General features: G+C 36.0%; 1 protein-coding gene across 1 annotated transcript in view; it reads left to right on the top strand.

The window, feature by feature from the left end:
• The first annotated feature begins 16,450 nt into the window (after positions 1 to 16,450).
• SRP9 (signal recognition particle 9) overlaps positions 16,451 to 25,916 on the top strand; it is a 21,415-nt gene continuing 11,949 nt past the window's right edge. The window contains exon 1 of the mRNA XM_044673050.1: positions 16,451 to 16,614. Within this exon, the coding sequence (XP_044528985.1) occupies positions 16,543 to 16,614 (72 nt within the window). The 5' untranslated portion in view covers positions 16,451 to 16,542. The remainder of the gene's footprint in view (positions 16,615 to 25,916) is intronic.

Consider the following 25,916-nt stretch of genomic DNA (forward strand, 5'->3'; position numbering starts at 1 on the left):
CCTGGCTTTGGAATCAGTACCATATTTGTGTCATAAAAGGAATTTGGTAGGACTCCTTCTTTGCTTATCATATCAAATAATTTGTATAGTATTGGGATTAGTTGCTCTTTGAATGTCTGATAGAATTCACTTCCTTATCTCTTTTAATTAGATCTATTTTTGCTTTAGCTTTGTCAGAGATCATGATTGCTACTCCTGCTTTTTTTACTTCATATGATGCACAATAAATTCTGCTCCAGCCCCTTACCTTTACTCTGTGTGTGTCACCCCATCTCAAATGTATTTCTTGTAAACAACATATAGTAGAATTCTGGTTTTTAATCTATTCTGCTATCTGTTTCAGTTTTATGGTTGAGTACATCCCATTGACATTCACGGTTATGATTACCAACTGTGTATTTCCCTCCATTTTATTTTCTCCTTTTGATCCTGCTCTTTATTCTATATCCTAATGAGTACGGTTGTTATTCCCTCTCTGAGTCAGTTACAATGAATATAAAATTTAATCATTGCCTGTCACCACCCTCATCCTTCTGTCCACTGTAATAGTTTTTCATACCTTTTTTAGGTGGGATAATTTACCCCATTCAATCTCTTCTTTACCTTTTCTCTCAGTGCAATTCTCTTTTTCACCACTTTTTTTGTTGCATATCATATCATCCTAATCAATTTATTTCCCCTCCCTCTGTCTATGTATAGTCTTTCTAACTGCTTCACTACTAATAAGAATTCTTAAGAATTATAAATATCCTCTTTCCATGTAGGAATACATACTGTTTGACCTTAATTGAGTCCTTTAAATTTTCTCTTTCTTATTTACCTTTTTAGGCTTCTCTTGGGTCTTGTGTTTGGACTTCAAATTTTCTCTTTAAGTCTGGTCTTTTCATCAGGAATGCTTGGAAATCTATTTTATTGAATGACCATTTTTCCTCTGAAATAGTTTTGCTGGATAGGTGGTTCTGGGTTGTAAACCTAGATCTTTTTCCTTCCAGAATATCTTATTTCACACCTTCTGATCCTTTAATGTGGAGGCTACTAAGTCTTGTGTAATCCTGACTGTAGCTACATGGTATCTGAATTATTTCTTTTTGGCTGCTTGCAGTATTTTGTCCGTGTCTTAGGGGTTCTTGAATTTAGCTATTTTATTCCTGGGGGTTATCATTTGAGAATTTCTTTTTGGAGATGATCTATGGATTCTTTCAATTTCTACTTCACTCTCTTGTTCAAGAATACCTGAGCATGCAGAGTGAAATAAGCAGAATCAGGAGAACATTATATATAGTAGCTGAAATATTGCAGTACAATCAAATAAAACTTTGCTACTAACTGCAATACAATGAGCAAAGACAATTCTGAGGGACTTAAGGAAAAGAATTCTATCTACCTCTAGAGAAAGAACTGTTGTAATAGAAATGCAAATAAAAATATATGATTTGTCACATTTATTTGGTTATATGATTGGTTATATGATTTTGGTTTTATAAGATTATTCTCTTATAAAAATAAATAATATGGAAATATGCTTTGAGTGATACTGCATGTATAACCCAGTAGAATTGCTTATCAATTCTGGGAGTGGGGAGGGAAGATGGGAAGGAGACAACATGAATCATGTCACTTTGGAAAACTTATGTGTAAATTTGTTATTGGAACAAAATAAAGATTAAAAAAAAGAAAAAAGAATATCTGGGCAATTTTCTTAGATAATTTCTTGTATTATGATGTCCAGACTTTTTCTTCTTCTTTTTTTCTGATCATGGCTTCAGGTAGTCCAATAATTCTTAAATTGTCTCTCCTGGAGTTTTCTTCTGTTGTTTTTTTTTTGTCCTTTTAATTTTGTTTTACTGTTTCTTGATGTTTCATGAAGTCATTAGTTTCTAGTTTCCCAACTCCAATTTTTAGGAATGATTTTCTTCCATCAGCTTTTGAGCCTCCTTTTTCATTTGCTGCATTTCTTCTTGCATTGCTTTCATTTCTTTTCCCCATTTTATCTCTGTCTTGCTTAATTTATTTTTGAAATCCTTTTTGAGCTCTTCCAGAATCTGGGTCCAAATCATATTTTCCTTTGGGGTTTTTGATATGTTTGCTTTCACTGTCCCTTTCTTGTTTTGCTTGTCTTGCTTCTTATCTCAACAAAAATTTTCTAGTTGTTTTTGTTTTATGTTTGCTCATTTTCCTAGCCTTTTTTTTGACTTTCAATTTCTTTTAAAGGTAGGCTCTATTCTCCAAGAAGATAGGGCACTTTCTTAAACTTTAGTTCTTCTTTGATGCTACCCTTAGTCTTATTTCTAGGTTTCTGCAAGTTTTAATTCTTCCAAGATAGTGTGATAGCCTGTAGGCTGGGATCTCTGAGAGCCACCTCCCTCTGCTGATTCAATTACCCCTTGAGACTGCTGATAGTTCAAATTCTAGCCTCAGGATTGGGCATAGGCTTTTGGTCTCACTTTGAGTTCAATCAGGTGAGGCAAACTGTACACTGCAGACTGCCCTGCCCTGTTTGCTCTGCCTTGAGCCCCTAGTACCCTGGGGAATGCCCCTACCAGGGATCATGGGCCTAACTCTGGGTCTATGGACTGCCCCAAACTGGGATTCAGGTCCTCACCGAAAGCCCAGGCTGGGACTCCTAGCCTTAATCTGGGTTTACAATAGATTAGATTGTGTAGCATAGATTGCCCCAGGCTAGAATTCTGGACTTCACTACAGGTTTGCTTGGAACTTTAAGGGGTGTTCTTTGGTTTGGACTGCTATTGGCCCAAGCGTGGTCTCAGGGGCTGGTTGTTGGCTTGGGCCCAGTTTCAGAACCTGAAATAGTAGATATAAGGGGTAGGGGTGAAGAGGGGTGGGGAGAAAAAGTGCTTGCTGTTGGCTTTTTCCTTATTCCTTGCTGTAGCCTCCTGCTGGCTATGCTCCCCTCTTGCCCCTGTGCCCCAGATGCTTTCTGCCTACCTTTCAAGTTGATCTCTTCATGAAAGTTGCTTCACTCTGTCTCCTTGCTGGTTCTTTCACTGCTGTGTTCATTTTTTGGTATTATTTTAATTTTGGTGGGAAAGGATTCTCATAGTGATGTCAAGCTTCTCTGCTTCTACTTTGCCATCTTGGCTCCACCTTCCCCCACCCCAATTTATGATTAAACATTTCTGAAGAAAAGACCAGACTTAAACAGAAAATCTGGTGTCCAAATCCAAAGTTCAAGAGAAGCATAAAAAGGTAAATAAAAATAAAAAATAAGGTTAAATTGTTTATATTCCTATATAGAAAGAGGATATGTATAACTCTTAAAAGATTTTATTATTATCATAGTAGTTAGAAGAAGTATACTGTCCTCAGAAGGGAATGTATGTTTTATAATATATAATGTCAAGTTTAAATTCTTTGAGAGTAATTTTAGAATAAGAAATTTGCCATCTTCCCAGAATCTAGACAATGAACCTGTTTGGAGAAGGCACCATGAAGATGCCTGAGGTAATGGTGGTCATTTGAATTAGATCTTAGTAGATACGTGGCCTTCTTAATTACCAATATGCCTTTAAATAAATTAATATTATTGAATATATCCATCTATATCAATATTATTCATAACAATACATAGAGGGTGTGTTAGTAGGTTTTTTTGGATGATATGCCAAAAAAAAAATCTAGAGGTAAAAAAGAGGATTTCACTAAGAGAAATTGGAAAAGAAAAGTATAATGGGGTAAATCATATCACATAAAGAGGTATGAGAAGGGTGGATTATTACAATGAGAGGGAGGATGAAGGTGATGATGGGTAATACTTAAACCTTCTTCTCATTGGAATTGGCTCAAAGAGAGAAGAACAGCTAGATTCACTGGAGTATAAAATCTTATCTTAGACCCTATAGAGAAGAAGGGGAATAAGAAAGGGGGTGTTGGGAAGGGGTATAATATCAGAGGAGAAGTTGAGAAGGGTGATTAAAAGACCCTATAGAAAAGTAGGAGGAGAATAAGAAAGAAGGTGATGGGGAGGGGAGTAAAATAAGGGAGGGGGAATGAGGGGGAGTGATTAGAAGCAAAACACTGGTGTGGAGAGAAAAAGTGAAAGGAGAAAGGGCAAGTTCAAAAGGGAAAAATAAGATGGAGGGGAATACCAGATGGTAATTGTGAAGATGGGATTAACTCTCCCCTTCTAACTTGTAAATTTAATTAACAAAAAAAGCAAAGACATCCATATTTAACATTAAATATAGGAAGTCCACAAACTACTTACTAAAGTGGTTTACACCTCCAGAAGCAACTGACTGCCTCCTGGGAAGTGCTAAGCAAATTTAAAGAACTGAAATTGGTCCCTGTAAAGTGGAGGAAGGGACAGGAAGTGATGTTAAGAAAGGTTTTTAAAAGAGGCCAAAACTTCCTGTCAAGAGGGCTTTGGGTTGAATCTAGAGTGTAGAGAACTGGGGACTCTGGTAAGATTGTTCTTGGATCTTCTCCCTTTGGAGCCTCTGCTTGAGTGAGTGAAAAGCTGACTCCTTTCCTGGCTTCTGGAGAGATTAGTTTCTTGAGAGGCCTCCCCATCTTGGAGGAGGCTGTGTGGATATTTACCACTGAACCCTCCGGTTGAGGGTTGTGTAATTAGAATGTTACCCTAAAAAGTCGATCCCCAGCAAAACTATGATTCCCAGCACTCCACTCACTTCCTGTTGTTATGTGCTAATGTAGACAAGATATAAAATGTATGGAGTTCCATCTCTCACTCTCTTTTCCTTCCTGTTGAGGCTTTGGTGGAGCAGGGATTTTTGAGCAGGTAGAAAAACTTAGTCATGTGGTTCTGTGATAATAATCAGATAATAATAATATTTCCAACAAGTTCAGGATTTAAGGTAAGGATGCCTATAATCACCACTTTTATTTAATATTGTACTAGAAATGCTAGTTTTAGCAACTAGAAAAGAAAAAGATATTGAAGGAATTAAAGTAGGCAATAAGGAAACTAAACTATCACTATAGATGATATGATGGCATACTTAGAGAATCCTAGAAAATCAACTAAAAAGCTAGTTGAAATAATTAATAACTTTAACAAATTTACTCATGGGCAGACTGAGCTAATATATTAAAAATGATAATCCTACCTAAATTAAATTACTTATTCAGTGCCACTACAATCAGACTACCAAAAAAACTATTTTAAAGAACTAAACAAATAATAACAAAATTAACCTGGAAGAACAAAAGGTCAAAAACATCAAGGGAAATCATTAAAAAAAATTGTGAAGGATGGTGGCCTAGAGGTACCAGATCTACTATAAAGCAGTAATCATCAAAACAATCTGGTACTGGCTGAGAAATAGAAGGGTGGATCAATGCAATAGATTAGGGATAAATAATCTCAGCAATCTAGTGTTTGATAAACCCAAAGATCCCAGTTTTTGGCATAAGAACTCACTATTTGACAAAAACTACTGGGAAAATTGGAAACTGGCAAAATTATGTTTAGATCAATATCTCATAACTTATACCAAGATAAGATCAAAATGGGTATGATTTAAACATAAAGAGTGATATTATAAGTAAATTAAGGGAACATAGAATAGTTTACCTGTCAGAGCTAAGGAGAAGGGAAGAATTTATGACCAGACAAGAGATAGAGTACATTACAAGAATCCAAGTCATTCCCTAATTGATAAATGGTCAAAGGATATGAATAGGCAGTTGTCAGAAGAAGAAATTATAAGATTTAAATTTAAATCAATAACTCCAAGTCCTTATTTTTCATCAAGTTTATTAATAATCACTTGAAGTAGAAGAAATTTTAAAAAATTAGAAGTTCAAAATCTAATATTCTAACATAAGTATGATCATGTGTGTAGATTCTCCTGCCTGGTTCTCAGTCAGCTTCTGCAGTGGCATTCAGGGAAGAAGAGAGAATGGGGAGGAATCACACCAAAACTTTATCCTCCATACGTTCACACAGCATTCGCATGCAGTGTAAGCATGCAAATGGGATGCTGGGTAAGAGAATCTTGGGAATAATCATATGAAAAAAATGTCCTAAATCACTGTTGTTTAAAGAAATGCAAATTAAAGCAACCACCTCACACCTACCAGACTGGCCAATATTACAGTAAAGGAAATGATAAATGATAGAGAGGATGTATCAAAATTGGGGCACTGATGCATTGCTGGTAGAGTTGTGAACTGATCCAACCATTCTGGAGGGCAATTTGGAATTATGCCCAAAGGGCTATAAAAGTAATAACACTACTAGGTCTGTATCCCAAAGATATTTTAAAAAATGGGAAAGGACCTTTTGTAAAAAAACATTTATAGCTGCTTTCTTTGTAGTGGAAAAAAATTGGAAACTAAGGAGATATCTCTCAATCAGGGAATGACTGAATGGATAGTGATATATGATGGTGATGGAATACTATTGTGCTATAAGGAATGATGAGCAGGATGAACTGAGAAGGTCCTCTAGAAGAATAGGCCTCAACTTGACTATAGGTGATGTTTCATATCAGGCTTCTGGAGTATTTCCTCTTTGCTTGTTTTCTTCCTTTCTGCTCATACATGAAGCAGTAGCAGCCTGAATAGGCTTTCTATTTAGAGTTCATCTTTTGCTAACAGAGGTGGTTAGAAGGCTACTTTTTTAGAGGAGAGAATAATCAAAAGTATCTTTCTTCTTTTTATTCTCTCTCTGCTGGAAAGTCCATGTGACTTTGCATCTAGGCAGCCTTCATTGTGTTGAAGACAGGTATTAATGCTGATCCATTGTCATCTTTTCAGCAATAATTTGTGCCTTTTATTTTAAGGTCTATTGTTAAAGATGACATTTAATTATAGAAGAATTATTTTTGGTAAATTTGTATGTTTGTTGCTTAGTTAATATTTCTTCTATTAGGTTGATATATTTGTACTGAACTAGAAAGCTTCCTTCAATAGTTATGTGCTATTAATTTCTATTAAATATCTTTCTTGAGCAAAATGATGAATCTATTTTGTGGGGTTCAGCTTCATCAACACATCATCTTATATACCTATAAAATCCTAAAATATTGGGGGCTAGATAAGAACTGCAAAGGGAATTAGGGGGTGTCTCCCAAAGTCTTTTTGTTCTCTTCTAGAAGGTTTGTTAACACACCAAGGAAACAAAAGGGAAGAACAGCCTGAAATTAAAAAGTATTTTATTAAGCCCTTACTAGGTGTGAAAACACTGTGCTAAATGCTAGAGAAACAAAAAGGAAAGCAAGTTAAAGGGTCTCTGCTCTCAAAAAGTTCACAATCTAACGCAGGGGAACAACATAAATGAGAGGTTTCAGCTGAAAGAAAGAATTTTCTTTACTGAGTCTTTAATAGCTCTGGCTGCCGAGTAGCCAGGTGTTGTAGCACCTATAGAAGTTGCTAGTTTTCATCTCCATTAGGGCTGTTTTCTGGGACAACTGCTAAAAGGATTGGGTTTGAAGAGTAGTCTGGTAGGTGTTACTCATCCTGAGGTTTCTTACATGAGGGTTCTAGGCTATCTCCATAGGGTCCCGAGGAGAGTTGGTTATCAAGATGGTGAATGTGTTTTGTTTTCCTTCTATCTCTCCCTCACAGTGCCTTGCTGCTTCAGCTAACCTGAGCCAAATATTCATAGGGAAATGCATGTAGAAAGAAGGGAAGATTTCAAATGTTTTGGGGAAAAAACCTCTTAAAATAGGCAATTGAGAAAATAGCAACTAACCCATAGAGCCTCTTTTCCATAAATAGTTTTTATAAATCTTTACGAGAATATCCTATAAGTGTATCAAGGTCATCCTTGAAGAATGTGTGAAAAGAGAAAAGGCAGGCTTTGACAGATAATATTTTGTAGCAGACAACATTTTTAGAGTCACAGAATTGGTTACCAGAAATAGACAACACTATAGAAGATTCCATTGTGCTTACTGTTGATTATAGTATGTCATATTATTAAAATTCTCTGGTGACTATATCTTAATTTATAATTATTTATTAATTAATAAAAAAGTAGAATAGAGAAAGAGAAGACACTAATCATGTGTAGCTAAGCACCTTCCTTTCTAAGAGCTGAAATTGCATACCTCCTCACTCTGGATTCCCAGGGGAAAAGAGCCCCCATTTCCTCCTAAAGTATTCCAATTTATGCTCTTTGTGATGTCTCTTTCTCAAACCTCTCACTTTGGATTCCCAGGAAAAAAAGCCCTCACTTCCTCCTAGTCCTCTAATTTATGCTCTTCTTGAGAAAGATTACCTAAATGGAAAAAAGGGATCCAGAAATTTACAGAAGAAAATAATGTATTACAAACTAGAACTGGAGAAGTTAATGATTTCCTAAGACAACAAGAAATAATAAAGCAAAATCAAAAGAATAAAATAATAGAAGGGCATATGAAACATCTTATCACAAAAGCAACTGACCTGGAAAATATATCAAGAAGAGACAACACAGGAATGGTTGGAGTCCCGGAAAGTTATGATTTTTTTTTTTAATTTTCAACCCTTAACTTCTGTATATTGACTTATAGGTGGAAGATTGGTAAGGGTAGGCAATGGGGATCAAGTGACTTGCCCAGGGTCACACAGCTGGGAAGTGTCTGAGGCCAGATTTGAACCTAGGACCTCCTGTCTCTAGGCCTGGCTCTCAATCCACTGAGCTACCCAGCTGCCCCCTATGATTTTTTAAAAAGAGTAAAGACACCACACTCCAAGAAAATATCAAGGAAAACTGCCCAGAAATTTTAGAAACAGAGGATAAAATAGAAATGGAAAGAATCCATCAATCACCACCACAAAGAGATCCAAAAATTATAATGCACAGGAATACTATTGCTAAGTTCCATAGGCCCCAGGTTAATAAGAAAATACTACAAGCAACAAGAAAAAACAAAACAATTCAAATACCTTGAAGCTACAGTCAGAATAACACAAGACTTAACAGATATAGCATTAAAATAATGTAGGACATAGAGCAAAGCATCTCACAGAGCAAAAGAACTGGGCTTACAACCAAGAATAAAATATCCAGCAAAGTTGAGCATAATTGTAAAAAAGAAAAATATGGATATTTAGTGAACTAAAAGTGTTTCAACTATTTCTAGAGAAAATCCCAGAATTCAGCAGAAAATTTGATCTATTTAAAAAATATAAAGGTAATGAAAATCTAATCATAAGCAACCAAAAAGGTCAAATTGTTTGATTCAGGTGTGGGAAAATGTCATCTATGACCCCTGGGAATGGCATCATTGCCTGGGTATTCTGAAGGAGTGGGCAAAGATGGAAGACTCAAGGTCAAGGGAATCTAATGCAATGAGTCAAAATGGCATTGGAATAGACTAGAAGTATGCAGGTTAGTATGAGTATCTCATTTGGAGGATAAATGAGTAGAGGAACTGCTGTGAACAAAGGGGACAAGGGAGAGGAAGCCTGGGAGTACTAGAACCCAACTTTCACCATACCTGGGATAAAGAGAAAACAACCTATACAATTAGAGGAGTAAACATTTTCTTAATGTACAGAGAAACAGGAGGAAAGGGGGAAGGAGGAAGGAAGAGAATAAGAAGAGAAAGGAGAACAAGGGGATAGGAAAATGGAGGGAAGAGAGGGATACTTAGAGGGGAGTACATATCAAAAGGGGAGGGTAAGAGATAAGGGAAGTAGGAAAGCACAGTTGGGGGATAAATAAGGGATTTTGGGAAGGGTGGTTAGGACAAGAAATAAAAAGTAAGATACAATGACTAAGAGAGAGTGGCCTTCAGAAAAGTGGAGCAATTTGGAACTAGGAGGGCAAAGGGAGAGGATAAAGAAGGATTTGAGGAAAGGAAGGTGAATAGGAAAGGTATTGGTCAAAGATAATTAGCCATCTGTAAAGGTATACAGCAGAAAGAAAAGAAGAGGAGGACAAATAGTGAGGAGGAATGGAGTCGATAGAAATGCACAACTAGAAACTGTGACATTGAGCATAATGGGATGGATTCACCCATGGGAACAAAATGGATAGCAGAAAGGATCAAAAAACAGGACCTGACAATGTGCTGTTTACAAGAAATACACTGAAAATGAGACACACACATAGAGTGAAGGTGAGGGACTGGAGCAGAGTATACTATGCCTCAGTTGATCCAGAGAAGGCAGGAGTGGCAGCCATGACCTCTGACAGAATTGGGCCTAAAATTGATATAATTGGAAGGGATGAACAGGATAACTATATTATATTGGGAGATTACTATGGATAGTGAAACATCAGTATTGGATCTATATGCACAAAGTGTTATAGCATTCAGATTTTTAAAGGAAAAATTAAATGAGCTACAAATAGAAATAGAAAACAAAATAATAATACAGACTTTAATCTTCCCGCTCAGAACTAGATAAATCCAACCAAAAATTAAAAAAGAAGTTAATGAGATAAATAGAACTTTAGATAAGATAAATAAAATAGATATCTGAAAGCCCCCACACAGCAGCATGAGATTAATAGTAGACTAAGACTGAGCATACATATAATGACTTAGAGAGTACAAATATTCTGCAAAAGTCTTACCTTAACATTCATCATACTAAGGAGATAATCCTGCATTCCTGAGGAATTGTGGCACTAGAACAAAAATTCCACTCATGGGGGCAGCTGGTTAGCTCAGTGGATTGAGATCCAGGCCTAGAGATGGGAGGTCCTAGATTCAAATCTGGCCTCAGACACTTCCCAGCTGTGTGACTCTGGGCAAGTCACTTAACCCCCATTGCCTAGCCCTTAACACCCTTCTGCCTTGGAGCCAATACATAGTATTAACTTCAAGACAGAAGATAAGGGTTTAAAGAAAAAAAAATCCACAGAATATGACCAAGCTGGAAAAAGTATGATCCTGACAACAGATTGTGTCTGCCACCTAAGGACCACTCTAGCAAAGCATGGTCCTGGTAATATATATGTTAACTGAGAACCAGATGGGCTAAGGCAGTAATCTCAAGCCTTTTAGAGACCAATTACCCAAACTGCAACCTTCATGCCTCACGTTAGCCTCCCACCTTACCCCAGACGGGGGGGAGGGGGGGAGGGGGGGAAGGAAGCACTACCATTGGGCTGCTGGGCAGAGGGATGGGTCATGTGAGAAATGTCTGCAGATATGCATGGAGAGAGGGAAGGGAGCAGCTCATTCTGGCATGCTCCAGCATGTGTGCCATAGGTTCACCAATACAGGGCTAAGGTGATTCAATGAAATGCTGATAGAAACATGGAAAAATAAGACTAATATTACATTGCTAGAACAGCCATGGATTTTTTTCTTTTTGAAAACAAGATAGAATTATATATTAAGAGCTATAAAGCTGTTCATGCTCATTGACCTAGAGATCCCATTACTAAGGGTAGGCCCTGAGGGTAAAAAAGTTGTTTGTATGAAAAATATTCATGGAAGCTTGAATTTATTATGACAAAATAACAAATGCAATGAACAGGGGAAATGGCTGAATAAATTGTGATAGTTGAATATAATGGACTGTATTATGTTATTGAAGTGATAAATATCGGAAATATAAAGAAAATCGGGGAAATATATGAAGAGATGAAAAGAGAAGAAAAGAGAATAGGAATCAAAATACTGTTATTACATTAAGAAAAATAAGAGCTACAAAATCAAGAGAAAAAAGTATCCAAGTAAAGTAAATCTAAGAGAACTCAAAAGCAGAGGATGTTTATTTTAGCATACATATATAACTTTATATATGTTTAACAAATTATAAGCAATGTGAAGTTTGTGGTCTTGCACTTAATCTTTTCTATGCATTTGTTTACTTAAATGGTTTTTGGTGGTGGTGGTTAAAAAATAAAAATTTTAATTAAAAAAAGATTAAAAAAAATATTGGGGACAGCTGAGTAGCTCAGAGGATTGAGAACCAGGCCTAGAGATGAGAGGTTCTAGGTTCAAATCTTACCTCAGACACTTCCCAGCTCTGTGACCCTGGGCAAGTCACTTAGCCCCCATTGCCTAGCCCTTACCATTCTTTTGCCTTGGAGCCAATACATAGTATTGACTCCAAGACGGAAGGTAAGGGTTTAAAAAAAAAATTAGACTTTTTTTCCTTTAAAATCCAAAGGTGTCTTTAAAAACCAAAGGATGCCAAAAACCAACCAAACAAAACTAAACCACAGGCTAGTGTTAAATTTCCACAAGGTTATCATCTAATAAAGTATTCCATATGTATACTAAAACCATACAAGATTCTTTGAAACATTCAATAGCAGTTATCTTTGATAGCCTTATGATTAAAAATATCATGTTGGCATAAAACAGAGAGATTATATGCTTACCATGGGTGTTTGATGCTGTCATAGAGGACACCCAGCAGAATTTAAACCAGAGCAGTATCCCCTATAGATAATTAGGTCCTTCAGATGCTTTTATTTGTGGGTAATAATATAGTGATTTCATGATACACCCAAATACTATAAAAACTCTTAAATGAGACCCATAATTCTTCAAGAGTTTGATTTAACTGCCCACAGGAAAGACCAAGTAGTTAAAGAATGCTTATCGTCCAGATTATCATAAGTAGTTGGATGAATAGCCCAAGGTGTTGGTGTATTAATACATATGTATATATGTATATATATATATATATATCAGACAAACATTGCAAATAGATAATAAAATAATTATTATTAAAAATTATTATTAAAATAGTTCCAGAATTGAATAAGATAAGGAAAAAAGAAGTTGGGTTGCATTTAGGAAGTTGCATAATACTTTTAATGATCATTTGGTCCTTCACTGAAGGTCTTTCTTTTTTTAACATTTAATAATTTTTATTTTTTAGAAAAGTTAACATGGTTACATGATTCTTGCTCTTACTTTCCCCTTCACCCCCGACCTCCCCCCCCCCCCCCCGCCCATAGCCGATGTGCATTTCCTCTGGTTTTGACATGTGTCATTGATCAAGATCTATTTCCAAATTGTTGATAGTTGCCTTGGTGTGGTAGTTTCGAGTCTACATCCCCAATCATGTCCGCCTCAACCCATGTGTTCAAGCAGTTGCTTTTCTTCTGTGTTTTGAAGGTCTTTCTTGAAGCAAAATCAAATAGCTACTTGCAGGATTTGTTAGAGAGTTGATTCTTGCTAGCCTCTGAGATCATGTGATTCAGTGAAATTGGGCATTTTCATCCTGGTTTTTTATTTTATTTGTTTACCCAGCACTTCACATGGTACCTGGCAATACTTATTTGTTGATTATTGACTATGCCTCAAGTCAAAATGCATTTGTTGAAGTTCATTCATTTCAGTTTAACTCTTTCCGATCTCATTTGGGGATTTCTTGGGAAAGGTACTGGAGTGGTTTGCCATTTTCTTCTCTAGCTCATTTGACATATGAGGAAACTGAGGTAAACAGGGTGAACTGGCCTGCCCAAGGTCACATAGCCAGTAAGTGCCTGAGGTTGGATTTGAACTCGGGTCTTCCTAACTTGACACTTTATCCACTGCTCCATCTATTACATACCAGGTACTGGTGATACCAGGAAAGGCAAAAACAACTTCATTAATGCAATCCAACATTGTCTGAAGCTTTTTGGTTGCCATATCATGCTATTGACTCATATTGAATTTACTAAATGATAAAACCCTCAGACGTTTTTCAGATTAACATCTTTTTAGCCATGCTTCCCCTATCTTGCACTTGTGAAGTTAACGTCTAAAAAAACTTCCTAGCAATTAGAGCTTTCCCAAAGTTGAATGAATTTCCTCTAGAAATAACAGATTCCCTCTCATTGGAGGTCTTCAAGCAGTGGCTGGATGACCAGGTGTTTGGTATGTTATAGCAGGAAATTCTTTTAAGGAATTAGTTGAATTGGATGGTTGCTGAGGTCCTCTCCAACTCTGAGATCCTGAGTCTTTTTATTTTCCCCAGAATTTACCAATGTTTACCACACAGTAGACCCTTAATAAATGATTTGTTTGTTTTTTAAAATGAGAAATGAATACCAGATGAATACTATTGAGGATGAATTGGATTAGATAAAAATAGAGGCCTTATAGAAAGAGAGGTCAGTTATTCTACTGTAGATCTGATTCTTTTCCAGTTTCATGAATTGCTGTAGTCAAACGATTTATTTTTTCCTTAAGTAATATTTTATTTTTTTCCTACTTACATGTAAAACAGTTTTGGGTGTCCATTTTCTAACATTATGACTTCTACATTCTCTCTTCCTTTCCTATGCCTCTCCCCTTTCTGAAATGGTATGCAGTTTGGTATTGGTTACAGATGTGTTACCATAAAAAACGTATTTCCATAGTCATAATGTTGTGAAAGAAGCAAAAAAAAAAAAAAACTCACAAAGAAAATAAGCTAAAGAATTGTCTGGTTTGATCTATATTCAGACTCCATCAGTTCTTTCTCTGAGGTGGATGGCATTTTTCAACATAAATTCTTTGGTAAAGAGCAGCTAAGTGGCTCAGTGGATAGAGAGCCAGGTCTAGAGATGGGATGACCTGGGCTGTACAACCCTGGGCAAGTCACTTAACTCCCATTGCCTAGTCCTTACCTCTTCTGCCCTAGAACCAATACATAATATTGATTCTAAAACTGAAGGCAAGGGTTTAAAAAAAAAGTCCTTTGAGATTGGCTTGGATTGTGGTAGTGCTGAGAATAGCTAAGTCATTCACAGTTGTTCATCATTGTCGTTGCTTTGTATTATGTTCTTCTGGTTCTGCTCACAGCATTCTGCATCAGTTCATGTAGGTTTTTCCAGGTGGTCAAAAAATGTACCTAGTAGTCAACCTGCTGTATTGAGCAATTTTCTGCTTAATTAGGCTGGTCTTTGCCCTTGAAGCCTTCTTACACGATACATGATAGTATGCACTTAATAAATACTTGTTGACTTACAATTGGAATTGTCAGTTTCCTGTCTTCCAGAATAGTCTTCGAGAACCCTACAATGTGATGAGGAATTAGAGGAGCAGGAGGGGTGGGGAGAGGGAGAGAATTTGGAACTCAAAATTTTTAAAAATAAATGTTAAAAGGGTAGTTTGTGGATCCTGATAGGTCTGTGAAATCAAAACTATGATCATGATAATACTGTCACTCTTTGCCTATTAAATACTCTTCCCTTTTCTAGCGCTATATGATAATAATAAATAATCCCCAAAAGCTAAAATTTATATAATGTTAACTATGTGCCAGGCCATGTGCTAAGTGCTTTACAATTATCATCTCATTTGTTCCTTACACCAACTCTGGGAGATAGGTGCTTTTACTATCATGTCCATTTTACAAATGAAGAAAAGGTTAACACAGATTAAATGACCAGCCCAAGGTCACATAGCTAGTGCCTGAGGCTAGATTTGAACCCAGGTCTTCTGGACTCCAGGCCTTGTGTTCTAGCCAACGTGCCAGATTTTCTTTCTTTTTTTTTTTTTTGCCAGATTTTCTTAAAACAACAGAAAATAATTTACTAAAACAGATTGAGTGCAACAGTTAAAGAAAATCCATCTATTTTTCTATTGAAGAAATTTGCAAAAATGTGTAAAATAATGTCACTTCTTACAAATCTTGTTTTGGAAAGTTTTTTCTCACAAAAAGTTTCCATGATCAGCTATGAAAGACTTAGCTAAGCTGATCAATATAATGATCCATGGCAATTCCAAATGAGCTATGATGAAAAATACTATCTACTCCAGAGAGATTTATGAACGCTACGAATTGAAGCATACTTTTTAAACTTTTTTTCTTGTTTTTGTGTTTTCTTTTGCAACATATAGCTAATAATGAAATATATTTGCACGACTTGTATACTCGATATCATATTGCTTGCCTGCAGAGGAGGGACAAGAAAGGAGAGAATTTGGAACTGAAAAAATTTTAAAACAATGTTAGAAAAATTTAAATATAATTAGGAAATACCTAATGAAATTAAAGCGTCGTTTAATATGTAATAAATATTATTAAATTAATAAATATTTAACATTTTAAAATTTTTAGTTTTAATTTCTAATATTATAAATATTGATTGATAGATAACTCAATAAACAAAAGCTCAGGAGTCCTCAATAATTCTTAAGAGTGCAATGGGGTCCTGAGACCAAAAAGTTGCCGAACTGCTTCATTAGAGAAAGAAGTTTTCTTTTCTTCTTTCGTAACAGAATTTAGGGAACTCAGTTCAATAAGCCCGCTTATAAAAACAGGAAAAGAGCAAAGTAGTTTCTCGGTCTGGGGGACCGTTAGTGTAACGAACCTCTGGTCTCCAAGGTTTTAAGAAAGAACCAATCAAAATGTGGCACATTACTTTAAGCAGCTTTCAGCCAGTAAGGAAGAGCGTTTCTCTTTCTGTCTTCCTACTTCCTTCCACCTCAGGGGCAGCTCTACGCAATACGCGTCTTACGTTATCCCTCCACGTGACTCTTACACGGCTCCTCTCACAAAATGCCTATTGATTGGACAAACGCATCGCGCCACTACCCAATGGTACGAGCCGATAGTGACAAGTGGCCTCGCCATCTTGCCGCGCCAGGTCTATGAGGGAATAGCTGAGTCTGTTGAGTGCTTTCTGGGATTTTTGGCTCTTGTGGCCCGGCCTTCTATCTGTGCTGCTCCGGCCCCGCTATGCCACAGTACCAGACTTGGGAGGAGTTCAGCCGAGCGGCCGAGAAGCTCTACCTCGCCGACCCCATGAAGGTAAAGTAAACCAAATGCTGCGGCATCCCTCTGGGGCTCTTCTTTGTAGCTTGGGAGGATGCTGGTCGGCACTCCACTACCCAACCTCCCTTCCCTTGCTTCAGTCTCCACTCCCCTCGAGGGCCGAACGTATTTCCCCCCTTAGCTTCTCGTGGGTGACAAGGCTTTGCTTAATTCTAGGTCTGTTTTATAGTAGTTCCGACCCCTCCCTGCAAGCCACCAAACCATTAAACGTGAGAACCCCTCCAGTTGGCACAACCAGACATCTCTCGCAGCCCTACGAGACTCCCTCGATAAACTTGGGCACAGTGTCCAAAGTGAGCCTTCAAAAGGCCCAATCAGAAGCTTCTCCTACGAGAAATATACTCCTGTTCCCTATCCCCCATTAAGGGTGCTATATTTTCCCCCAAATGTTCTTATATGTATTTATCTGTATTCCCAAGTAGAATAAGTAAACTAGCTCCCAAAGGGAGGGACCCCGGAGGGCAAGGACTGTATGTTTCGGTTGAATCATTGCATTCCTAGAGGCCTAGTAAGTTACCCCAATAAATGTTAGGTACAGGGGAAGCTAGGTGGCCCGGTGTTGGGGAGGCCTAGAGTTGGGGAGATCCTGGATTTAAATCTGGTTTCAGACACTTCCTAGCTATGTGACCATAGGCAAGTCACTTAACCCCAATTTGCCTTAACCCATAACTCTCTTCTGTCTTGGAACCAATATTTGCATTGATTCTAAGATGAGGAAGGTAAGGGTTTAAAAATAAATAAGTAAATGTTAGGTAATTGAACTAAATCAGGAAAATCAAAATGGAATCACTTCTGGTGGTCTCTACTGCTTTTTCAAGAATATAACTTTGCAAGAAAAAAATGATCAAAAGAAGTTTAATCTTGATGAGCTGGGTTCTAATAATACAATTTCAGTATGGAAAAGATCAGTTATTTCATCTTTTTAATGTAGCAAGCATATTTCCTAGATGTGGATTTCTTTTTAATTTCTCAGACTGCTGATTAGATATCATACATGATTGTCTCCACCTTTGAAGATTATTTGCTGCTCTTGGTGGACAGTTTGATTAGCTACTATTGTCAATAGAATTCATCATTCAGTGGCGTACCTTTTATTGATAAACTTTTCTGTATTTAGCTAGGTCAGTCTTAAAAATTAAAGAAATTTCTTTTAACATGTAGAATTGATGACTTTTCATCTTGGTATTATTTTCTAGTACTTCTACTCCATAGCACACAACCTGGTAGCAAATACAGTTACCACCAATAGGAAGAAACATTGGACCAGAACTTTATTGGAGGAAGTTCAGACAACTTAAAATTTCTAAGCAGAGAATGTTGATAACTGACAAAATTTTAAAGTTTTATGTAGTGCTTTAATATTTAATTTGAGATAATATATAATGGAGTACAATGACTGAACCATACATAGTAAGTACTAGTTGATATATTTGAAGATGTTTCTATCAGAGGTTGACAATTTAACAGATGGAAGATTTTTTTGGGGAGGGGGAGGAGGGATTGTCTTTTCCTATTTTTAAAGCAAAAGGGAGGGGAACACAGTATTTTATTGCCTTACAGAATTGCTTACCACTCACAAGTAGGATTCCAAATTTTGTCCCTAATGCCTTGCAATAATTGAAATGACTAAAAAAGGGAACTCAGCTTGTGTAGAAAGAATACTTTCTGGTTTTTCTTATTTCCTAAGATCATTTGAATGAGATGGATTTATATGGATGGCCTTGGTTGGCAATGACCCATTCTTTAGGGAGCAGAACTCATATCCCTACAGTATCCAAGAACAGTGATGTTGCTCGTACTGAATAGAATTGATTAGGCTTGGGGCCATTATATTTTCAGATGACTAAATTAATATATGCTGGCCATAGGCAGTAAGAACAAAGTATACTTCTGTTGCTTCTATATTTGGAATAAAACAGAAAAATGACCTTGCATCCGAGTTTAGTTGAGCTTTGGTTTACACGTGTTGTGATGTTAAACTGTATAATGCCATTAGTAAGACTCGGGGTTATCTACAGTATAGATGCTATTAAGACAACTAATGTAGTGAATATTGAGTATTTTAAATTTGTTTCTGAGTCTTTTAGGTTTTTTATTAATGTTTAGAAGACGTAAGAAACAGTAATGTCGAGAGGAATGTTCACTTTAAAAAAATATATTCAGTTTCACTTCAATTAATTTTATTTTCTATGTAGGAGAAATAGTAAGATAAGGTATAATTTGAGAGGCAAGGAGCAAACTTGGAGTGGAGGAGAATAGGTGTAGGTAGTATAGCAATGTGCATTTACATCAGCATTTGTTACCTTTATGGTTTGATTTTATATCTTCCCTAGGTTTAGACTAAGAACCTTGAGAAGTTTAATTAAAACTATTTATTAAATATCTGTTTGCAGATGACACTGTACCAGGGATTATTTATAGAGAAATGCAGATATCCTATTCTGTTCTATAGTACAAGACATAAATAAAGCTGATACGGTGAAGTTGTAAACTAATCCAACTATTTTGGAGAACGATTTGGAACTATGCCCAAAGATCTTTAAATGCATACTTTCCAACCCACCAGTGTCACTACTAGGTCCATTTAAAAAGGGGGAAAAGGACCTGTTGATGCAAAAATATTTATACTAGCTCTTTTTGTGTTAGCAAAGAATTGGAAATTGAGAGGATGTCCATCAGTTGGAGAATGACTAAATTGTGGTATATGTTTGTAATGGAAAATTACTGTACTATAAGAAATATGAAGGATAATTTAAGAAAGGCCTGGAAGGATCTTCATGAACTGATATAAAATGAAGTGAGCAGAACAAGGAGAACGTTGTATACAGTAACAGCAGTATTATTTGTTAAACATTTATAAATGACTTAGCTGTTCCTAGCAATATAGTGATCAAGAAAATTTTCAAGGACTCAAGATGAAAAATGCCTTCTGCCTCCAGAGAGAACTGATGAAGTCTGAATGCAGACTGAGATATAATATATTTCACTTCATTTCTTCTTCACTTTTCTTTCATTTGTTTGAGTTCCCTTTCTCAAAAGGATGAATTTGGAAAGATGATTTTCTCTATTACATATGTAAAATCTATTTCAGATTGTTTGCTGTCTTAGTGAGGAATAAGAGGAAAGAGGGTGAGAGTGAAAATTTAGCACAAACTTAAAGAAAATGAAGGTTAAAATTGTTTTTTCATGTAATTTGAGTTAAATAAAATATTAGTAAATAAAGCAGATAGCTTTGAGGATGTTTGGCATTTGAATAAACACTAAATAGGTAAAATTGTTTCAAGGAGAAGTTTCAAAAATTCTTGTTGTGTCATCATACTTTCTTAGTTATCTGTCTGAATCTCCCACACTTCTATTTCATTTGTTATATTTTCTTCTTCTTTCCTAAGAACATTTTCCAGTGTTCAGCCTTTATTCTTCTTTTTATTACTCTCTCTTACTTGTAGAACTCAGCTACACAGCTTGAACAATCACCAGATGACTGGTTTTTATTTTGGGAGAACAGCTTGATATCATTAAATAATGTCCATTCTGTAATTTCCCAAAAGTGATCTTAACCTGCTTTTGCTGTTTTCTTCCAATTCTTCACTCAGCTTATTCCATTGACAGTTTGGGATAGATTAACTGATGGATTAATTCAGTGGATTCCTCCAGCCACCTGCTTGTCTGGGCAATAGGTATTCTTGATTCATTTAATTTATTTTGCTTTAGTTCATATAAGACTTTCCAGGTTTTTCCAAACTCAATCTGTTCATCATATCTTTTGGTACAATAGTATTCTGTTACAAACATATACTACAACTTGTTCATCCATTTCCCCAAGTGATGGATAACCCTTTAGTTTCCATTTCTTTGCCACTACTTATAGAGGTGCTAAAAATATTTTGATACAAGTAGGTCATTTTCCCTTATTTCTGATCTCTTTGGAATACAGACCTAGTAGTGGTATTACTTGGTCAAAAGGTATGCATAATTTTATTACCCTTTGAGGCTGATTCCATATTGCTCTCCAAAATGGTCATCTCAGTTCACAGTTCTGCCAGCAGCATATCAGTATCCCAATTTTCTCACATCTCCAACATTTATCATTTTCCTTTTTGATCATATTAACCAATCTGATAAATGTGAGGTGGTATCTCAAAGCTGTTATAATTTGCATTTCTCTAATCATTAGTTATTTGGAGCATTTTTTCATAAGACTAATACATTTAGTTTCTTCCTCTGAGAAAATGCCTGTTCATATCCTTTGATTTTTCAGTTGGGGAGTGCTTTGTATTATAAATTTGTCTCAATTCTCTATGTATTTGAGGAAATGAGGCCTTTGAGATATACTTGGTATAAATTTTTTTCTAATTGTTTTCCAAATTGTTTCCCTTCTAATCTTGATGGCATTGGTTTTGTTTGTACAAAAATTTTTTTAATTTAATGTAATCAAAATATCTATTTCATTTTTTGTAATGTTCTCTGTCTTTGGTCATAAATTCTTCCCTTATCCATAAGTCTGACAGATTTACTTTAATTTGTTTATGAGGTCTCACTCTATTTCTAGATCAGATATCCATTTTGACTTTATCCTGATGTATGGTGTGGCCCTTCCTTTTTCTTCAGTGCTATGCTCCACATGTCTATTATAGAAAAGAGAAAGGAAGCATATGGTTAAGTTATTGGTTAACAAGCACATTTAGTCACTGCTATATGCTAGGTACTATGCTAAGTGCTGGGGACACAAAATCAAAACAGGAATAGTCCTTGATGTCAGGGAGCTTACATTCTTTGAGGAGAGATGACTTGTCCATATTTAAATATACAACCATAGGGATCACTATGGCAGTTTTTTAAGTAAAGGAATTCTAAGATGACTGTAAGTAGCAAATGCATTCCAGGTTCAAGGATAGCCAAAAAGGGGGTGGAGTATGGTGTGTTCTATGTGAGGAACATTGAGGAAGACAATTTATAAGATGTCCGCGTTGGAAAGTACTTTAAATACCAAACAGGTGTTTGTAGCTGATTTTAGAAACAATGCTTCTAAATCACTGGAGTTTATTAATTAGAGAGCGACATTGTCATACCTGCTCTTTAGGCAGAAAAATTGCATTTTTCAATGGTAGTATTTTATCATTGGATTCAGTTCTTTCTTTTTCCTTACTGTTTAAAAAATCAATCTCTGAATCTTTCTAAAACTGTTGTCTCTGTTAATGGTCTCTGTACTTAATCCTTTCAAGTTGTTTTTACTTTATTTTAATTAAATATCTTTTCCTTATATAGCATATCAGTGACTAAGATGTTAAGAGAGTACAAACATAGTGACTCTACTGAAATAAAAGATAAATGCTTGCAAATTCATTCCATTTTTCTTCAATTTGTTGCCCAAGATTTCTCATAAATGGTCTTACCAGTTTGTGATTTTCATCCCAAGAGTTGTTTTCCCATCTATTACTCTTTGCTGTTGTTTGAAACTTCATAATGCAGTGTGTATAGAATGTTGAGCTTGGGAATCTGGAAAACCTGGGTTCTTGTCCTGCCTTAGATGTTTATCTTTATTAGTCTACGGAAATTCAATTTATTATAGTGTCTTAGGCTATAGTCCTGGGCTGACCTAAGGAAATCAAAGAATTGATTATTTGAATATTCATGATACTGCTTGTAATCTCTCATCTTTCCTAATGCTTTGTAAATAAATTTGTACTTTAAGTCATTATTGTCTTTGCTTGTCAATGCCTCTCATTCCAGCTCCTTAGGCTTGCTTATAGTATTTTAATTTGGAGCTGTTGGTAATTACCAATGTCCTTTTAGGTTGGTAATTACCAACAGCTCCAAATTAAAATACTTGTTGGTATTGATTGGTATAGGTTGGTATTGATTTAGACCTTTTTACTCTGATCTTTTGAAGGTCAGATTATAGCAAATTATTTCTACCTCAAAATCACCTGTTTTAGTGTCCTATGACTTTTTTCTTGTGAATTAGATTTACTTTTGTTGCCAGGAGCCCTTCAGAGAAATAAGGGTCCATCGAAGTCAATGTAAATGGCAAAGCTTTACATTGATCCCTATTGTCTGAAAATCAGGCCACAGGATGGATGGATACCCAATCAGACCCCTCTGTGTGACTCTCTTCTGATTAATACTTTTTATTATTGAAATAACTACAATTTATATTTTTAGGGTAACCATTAAGTTTTCTACCTGCTGGAAGCCAGCCAGCAGTTTTCAGTTATCTTGAGAGGTGTGATGGTTTGGAAGAGAGAGTCGGAGACATAGTGTATTTCCAGAAGCTGTTCGCTCAGACTTCCTGGGAGTCTTTGTTTTTATACCTTTCTTTCACAATCACACAAATGCTGGGAAATTTTACATTTCAAAATCAAAACATAGAAGAACCCAAGGTTATACTGGTTAAGCGGGCACACCTAACAAATTTCTACAAAATCCTACATATAGATTACACTTAGTCTAAACATGGCTCAAGGCTACTGAAACTCTACTTTAAGTTTTATTTTTATAAAAAAGAACTTTCAACATATTTCAAAAGTGGATTAGAGTGAGAACCTCAAATTTGGGGGGACAGGTCTAACGTGGGAAAGTAGAAAAGTGTGAGAATGTTTTGGTTTCATAGGGTTAAATTCAGCATGAGAAAATAAAGTGAGATTGTACTATGTTTTGATTTTGCCATTCTGTGTCCTTCCTACTCTTGAGGCAGAGAGAGAGAAAAGATTAAGGCAGCTTCAGGGGTATGAACTATTAACTCATTAAATGCTGGTTTATCATAGAGTATTAAGGAGAATTCTATAATGGGAATTCTATAAATGGATCTCTATAAAGAAATTTTATATCTATACTACAAAACTTGAGACTATCCTAGAAATATAGATTGTAGTAATTTCAATAATAAAAAGTATTAATCAGAAGAGAGTCACACAGAGGGGTCTGATTGGGTATCCATCCATCCTGTGGCCTGATTTTCAAACAATAGGGATCAATGTAAGGCTTTGCTGTTTACATTGACTCAATGGACCCTGATGGAGACCCTTATTTCTCTGAGGGGCTCCTAGCATTTTGTTAATCTCCCTCAGATGTCTCTAGGAGAAGTTGTAGCTCCTGATGACTTTCTACTTCAGTTTTGTGGGTTAGTAAGACCTATGCAAAGAGGAATGGTCATGAGGCTTGTCCTTCTGAAGGAACAATGGAGCCTTTGTTTTAAGGAGTTACTACTTCCATCTTGAATGCTACTTATGAATCCTAGCTGTAGATAGTGTTGAGGATAGGGAGTTTCATGCCAAGTCTATTTCTTTGCATGTACAGAAATCCTAAGGAGCACAAACACACCTAATAATATGCCATTAGGGATTTGAAACTATAGATGCTAGACATCATGGTAAGCATCTTAGTTAGTAATTCAAGTTTCATTAGCTTTTGCACATTAATTCATGGGTAACCAGCTTATGACCCCTAGAGCCACATTTAACTTCAGAACTAAATATTGGGCCCTTAGGGAAAAGCTTAATATGAATTTAATTAGTATTGAGATTATTAATAATAGTTGACATTTATATACTTTATACAATGCTTTAAGATTTATGAAGTGCTTTGCATAATTTGTCATTTATAATCACAATAATCTTTGTGAGATATGACATTTTTCTCAATATTCTTTTTTAAATTCAATTTTCTTTTCATTTTTGTGGAAAGTTAATTTAGGTGGCTCAGTGGATTGAGAACCAAGAGGTCCTGGGTTCAAATTTGATACTTCCTAGCTGTGTGACCTTGGGCAAGTCACTTAACTCCCATTGCCTAGCCCTTATCATTCTTCTGCCTTGGTACCAATACATAGTTTTGATTCTAAGACAGAAGGTAAGGGTTATTTAAAAAAAGAAAGAAAGTTAATATTAATTTGTACTCCTTTTTGACCACCCTCCCTCCCCCCAATACCCTTTTGATTTTAAAGCTCAGATAGTTTGATTTTAGGACGAAAACTCTTAACTATATCTCCCTGAGGCCATGGAGTGGAGTCCTCCCTTTTTTTGTCTAAATCTTTTGTCTTTGGTGAGCATTGACCAAGTGGAGACCAACTCCTAGTTTCATTTGTAAACAAAAAGTCTCTTGTGTGGTGAAATAATTAAATGATCTGGGCAGACTCATGTGGGAAAGACTACAAATACAGGTGTACCAGGCTGCTGGAAAGCCCATCTCTTCATCTGATTGAGATCAGAGGCCTCCAATTGGAGAACTTTGGAAAGGGACATCAAAAAGAGCGTAAGTTGACAAAGAGGAATTGACAAGAAGTCCTTTTTTTCCTAGAACAGCTGAAGAACACTAAACAACTTTTGGACTGAAGAGGGCAGATGGGAGCTGGAAGAGCTAGCCAGCCAAGTAGTTTCTCTTTCTCTCTTGTTTCTTGGGTTTCTTATCATCATCGTCATAAATCCTCTGGAATTCTGGTTGATCGTTGTGTTAGAATTCTTAAACCTTTCAAAGCTTTTTGTCCTTATGTAATTATTGTATAAATTTTACTCCTGATATTCCTCATTTTGCTTTATATCCATTCATACAAGTCTTCCCAGGTTTCTCTGAAACCATCCCCTTCATCATTTCTTCTATCACAATAATAGTTGACTCATATGTACCATAACTTGTTCAGCCATTCTCCATTTGATGTACATCCCTTCAGCTTCAATTCTTTACACAAAAAGAGCTTCTATAGATATTTGGGTCCTTTACTCTTCAGCATATAGACCTAATAGCAGGATATAGACATAGTTGCTCAGCTTAATAGGTTTTGGGATATAGTTCCAAATTGCTTTTCTTAATAGTTAGACCAGTTCAGTTCCAACAAACAGTGTGCTAATGTACCTGTTTCCTCATAGTCCCTCTAGCAATTGTCATTTTCATTTTCCGTCAACTTTGCCATTCTGATGAGTTTGAGGTTGATACCTCAATGTTGTTTCAATTTGTATTTCTTTAATGATTAGTGATTTAGAGCAATTTTTCATATGGCTATTTATAGTTTGAATTTCTTCCTCTGAAAACTGCCTATTCATATCTTTGACCATTTATTAATTTTGGAATGTCTCTTATTTGTATAAATAAATTTGTATAAATTTGAATCTATTCCCTATATATCTTAGATTTGAGACCTTCTTATTTATTTATTTATTTATTTATTTATTTATTTATTTATTTGTTTATTTTTGGGCCCTTAACTTCTGTGTATTGACTTATAGGTGGAAGATTGGTAAGGGTAGGCAATGGGGGTCAAGTGACTTGCCCAGGGTCACACAGCTGGG

Source organism: Gracilinanus agilis, chromosome 4, assembly GCF_016433145.1.
Source record: "Gracilinanus agilis isolate LMUSP501 chromosome 4, AgileGrace, whole genome shotgun sequence".
NCBI classification, from domain to species: Eukaryota; Metazoa; Chordata; class Mammalia; order Didelphimorphia; family Didelphidae; genus Gracilinanus; species Gracilinanus agilis.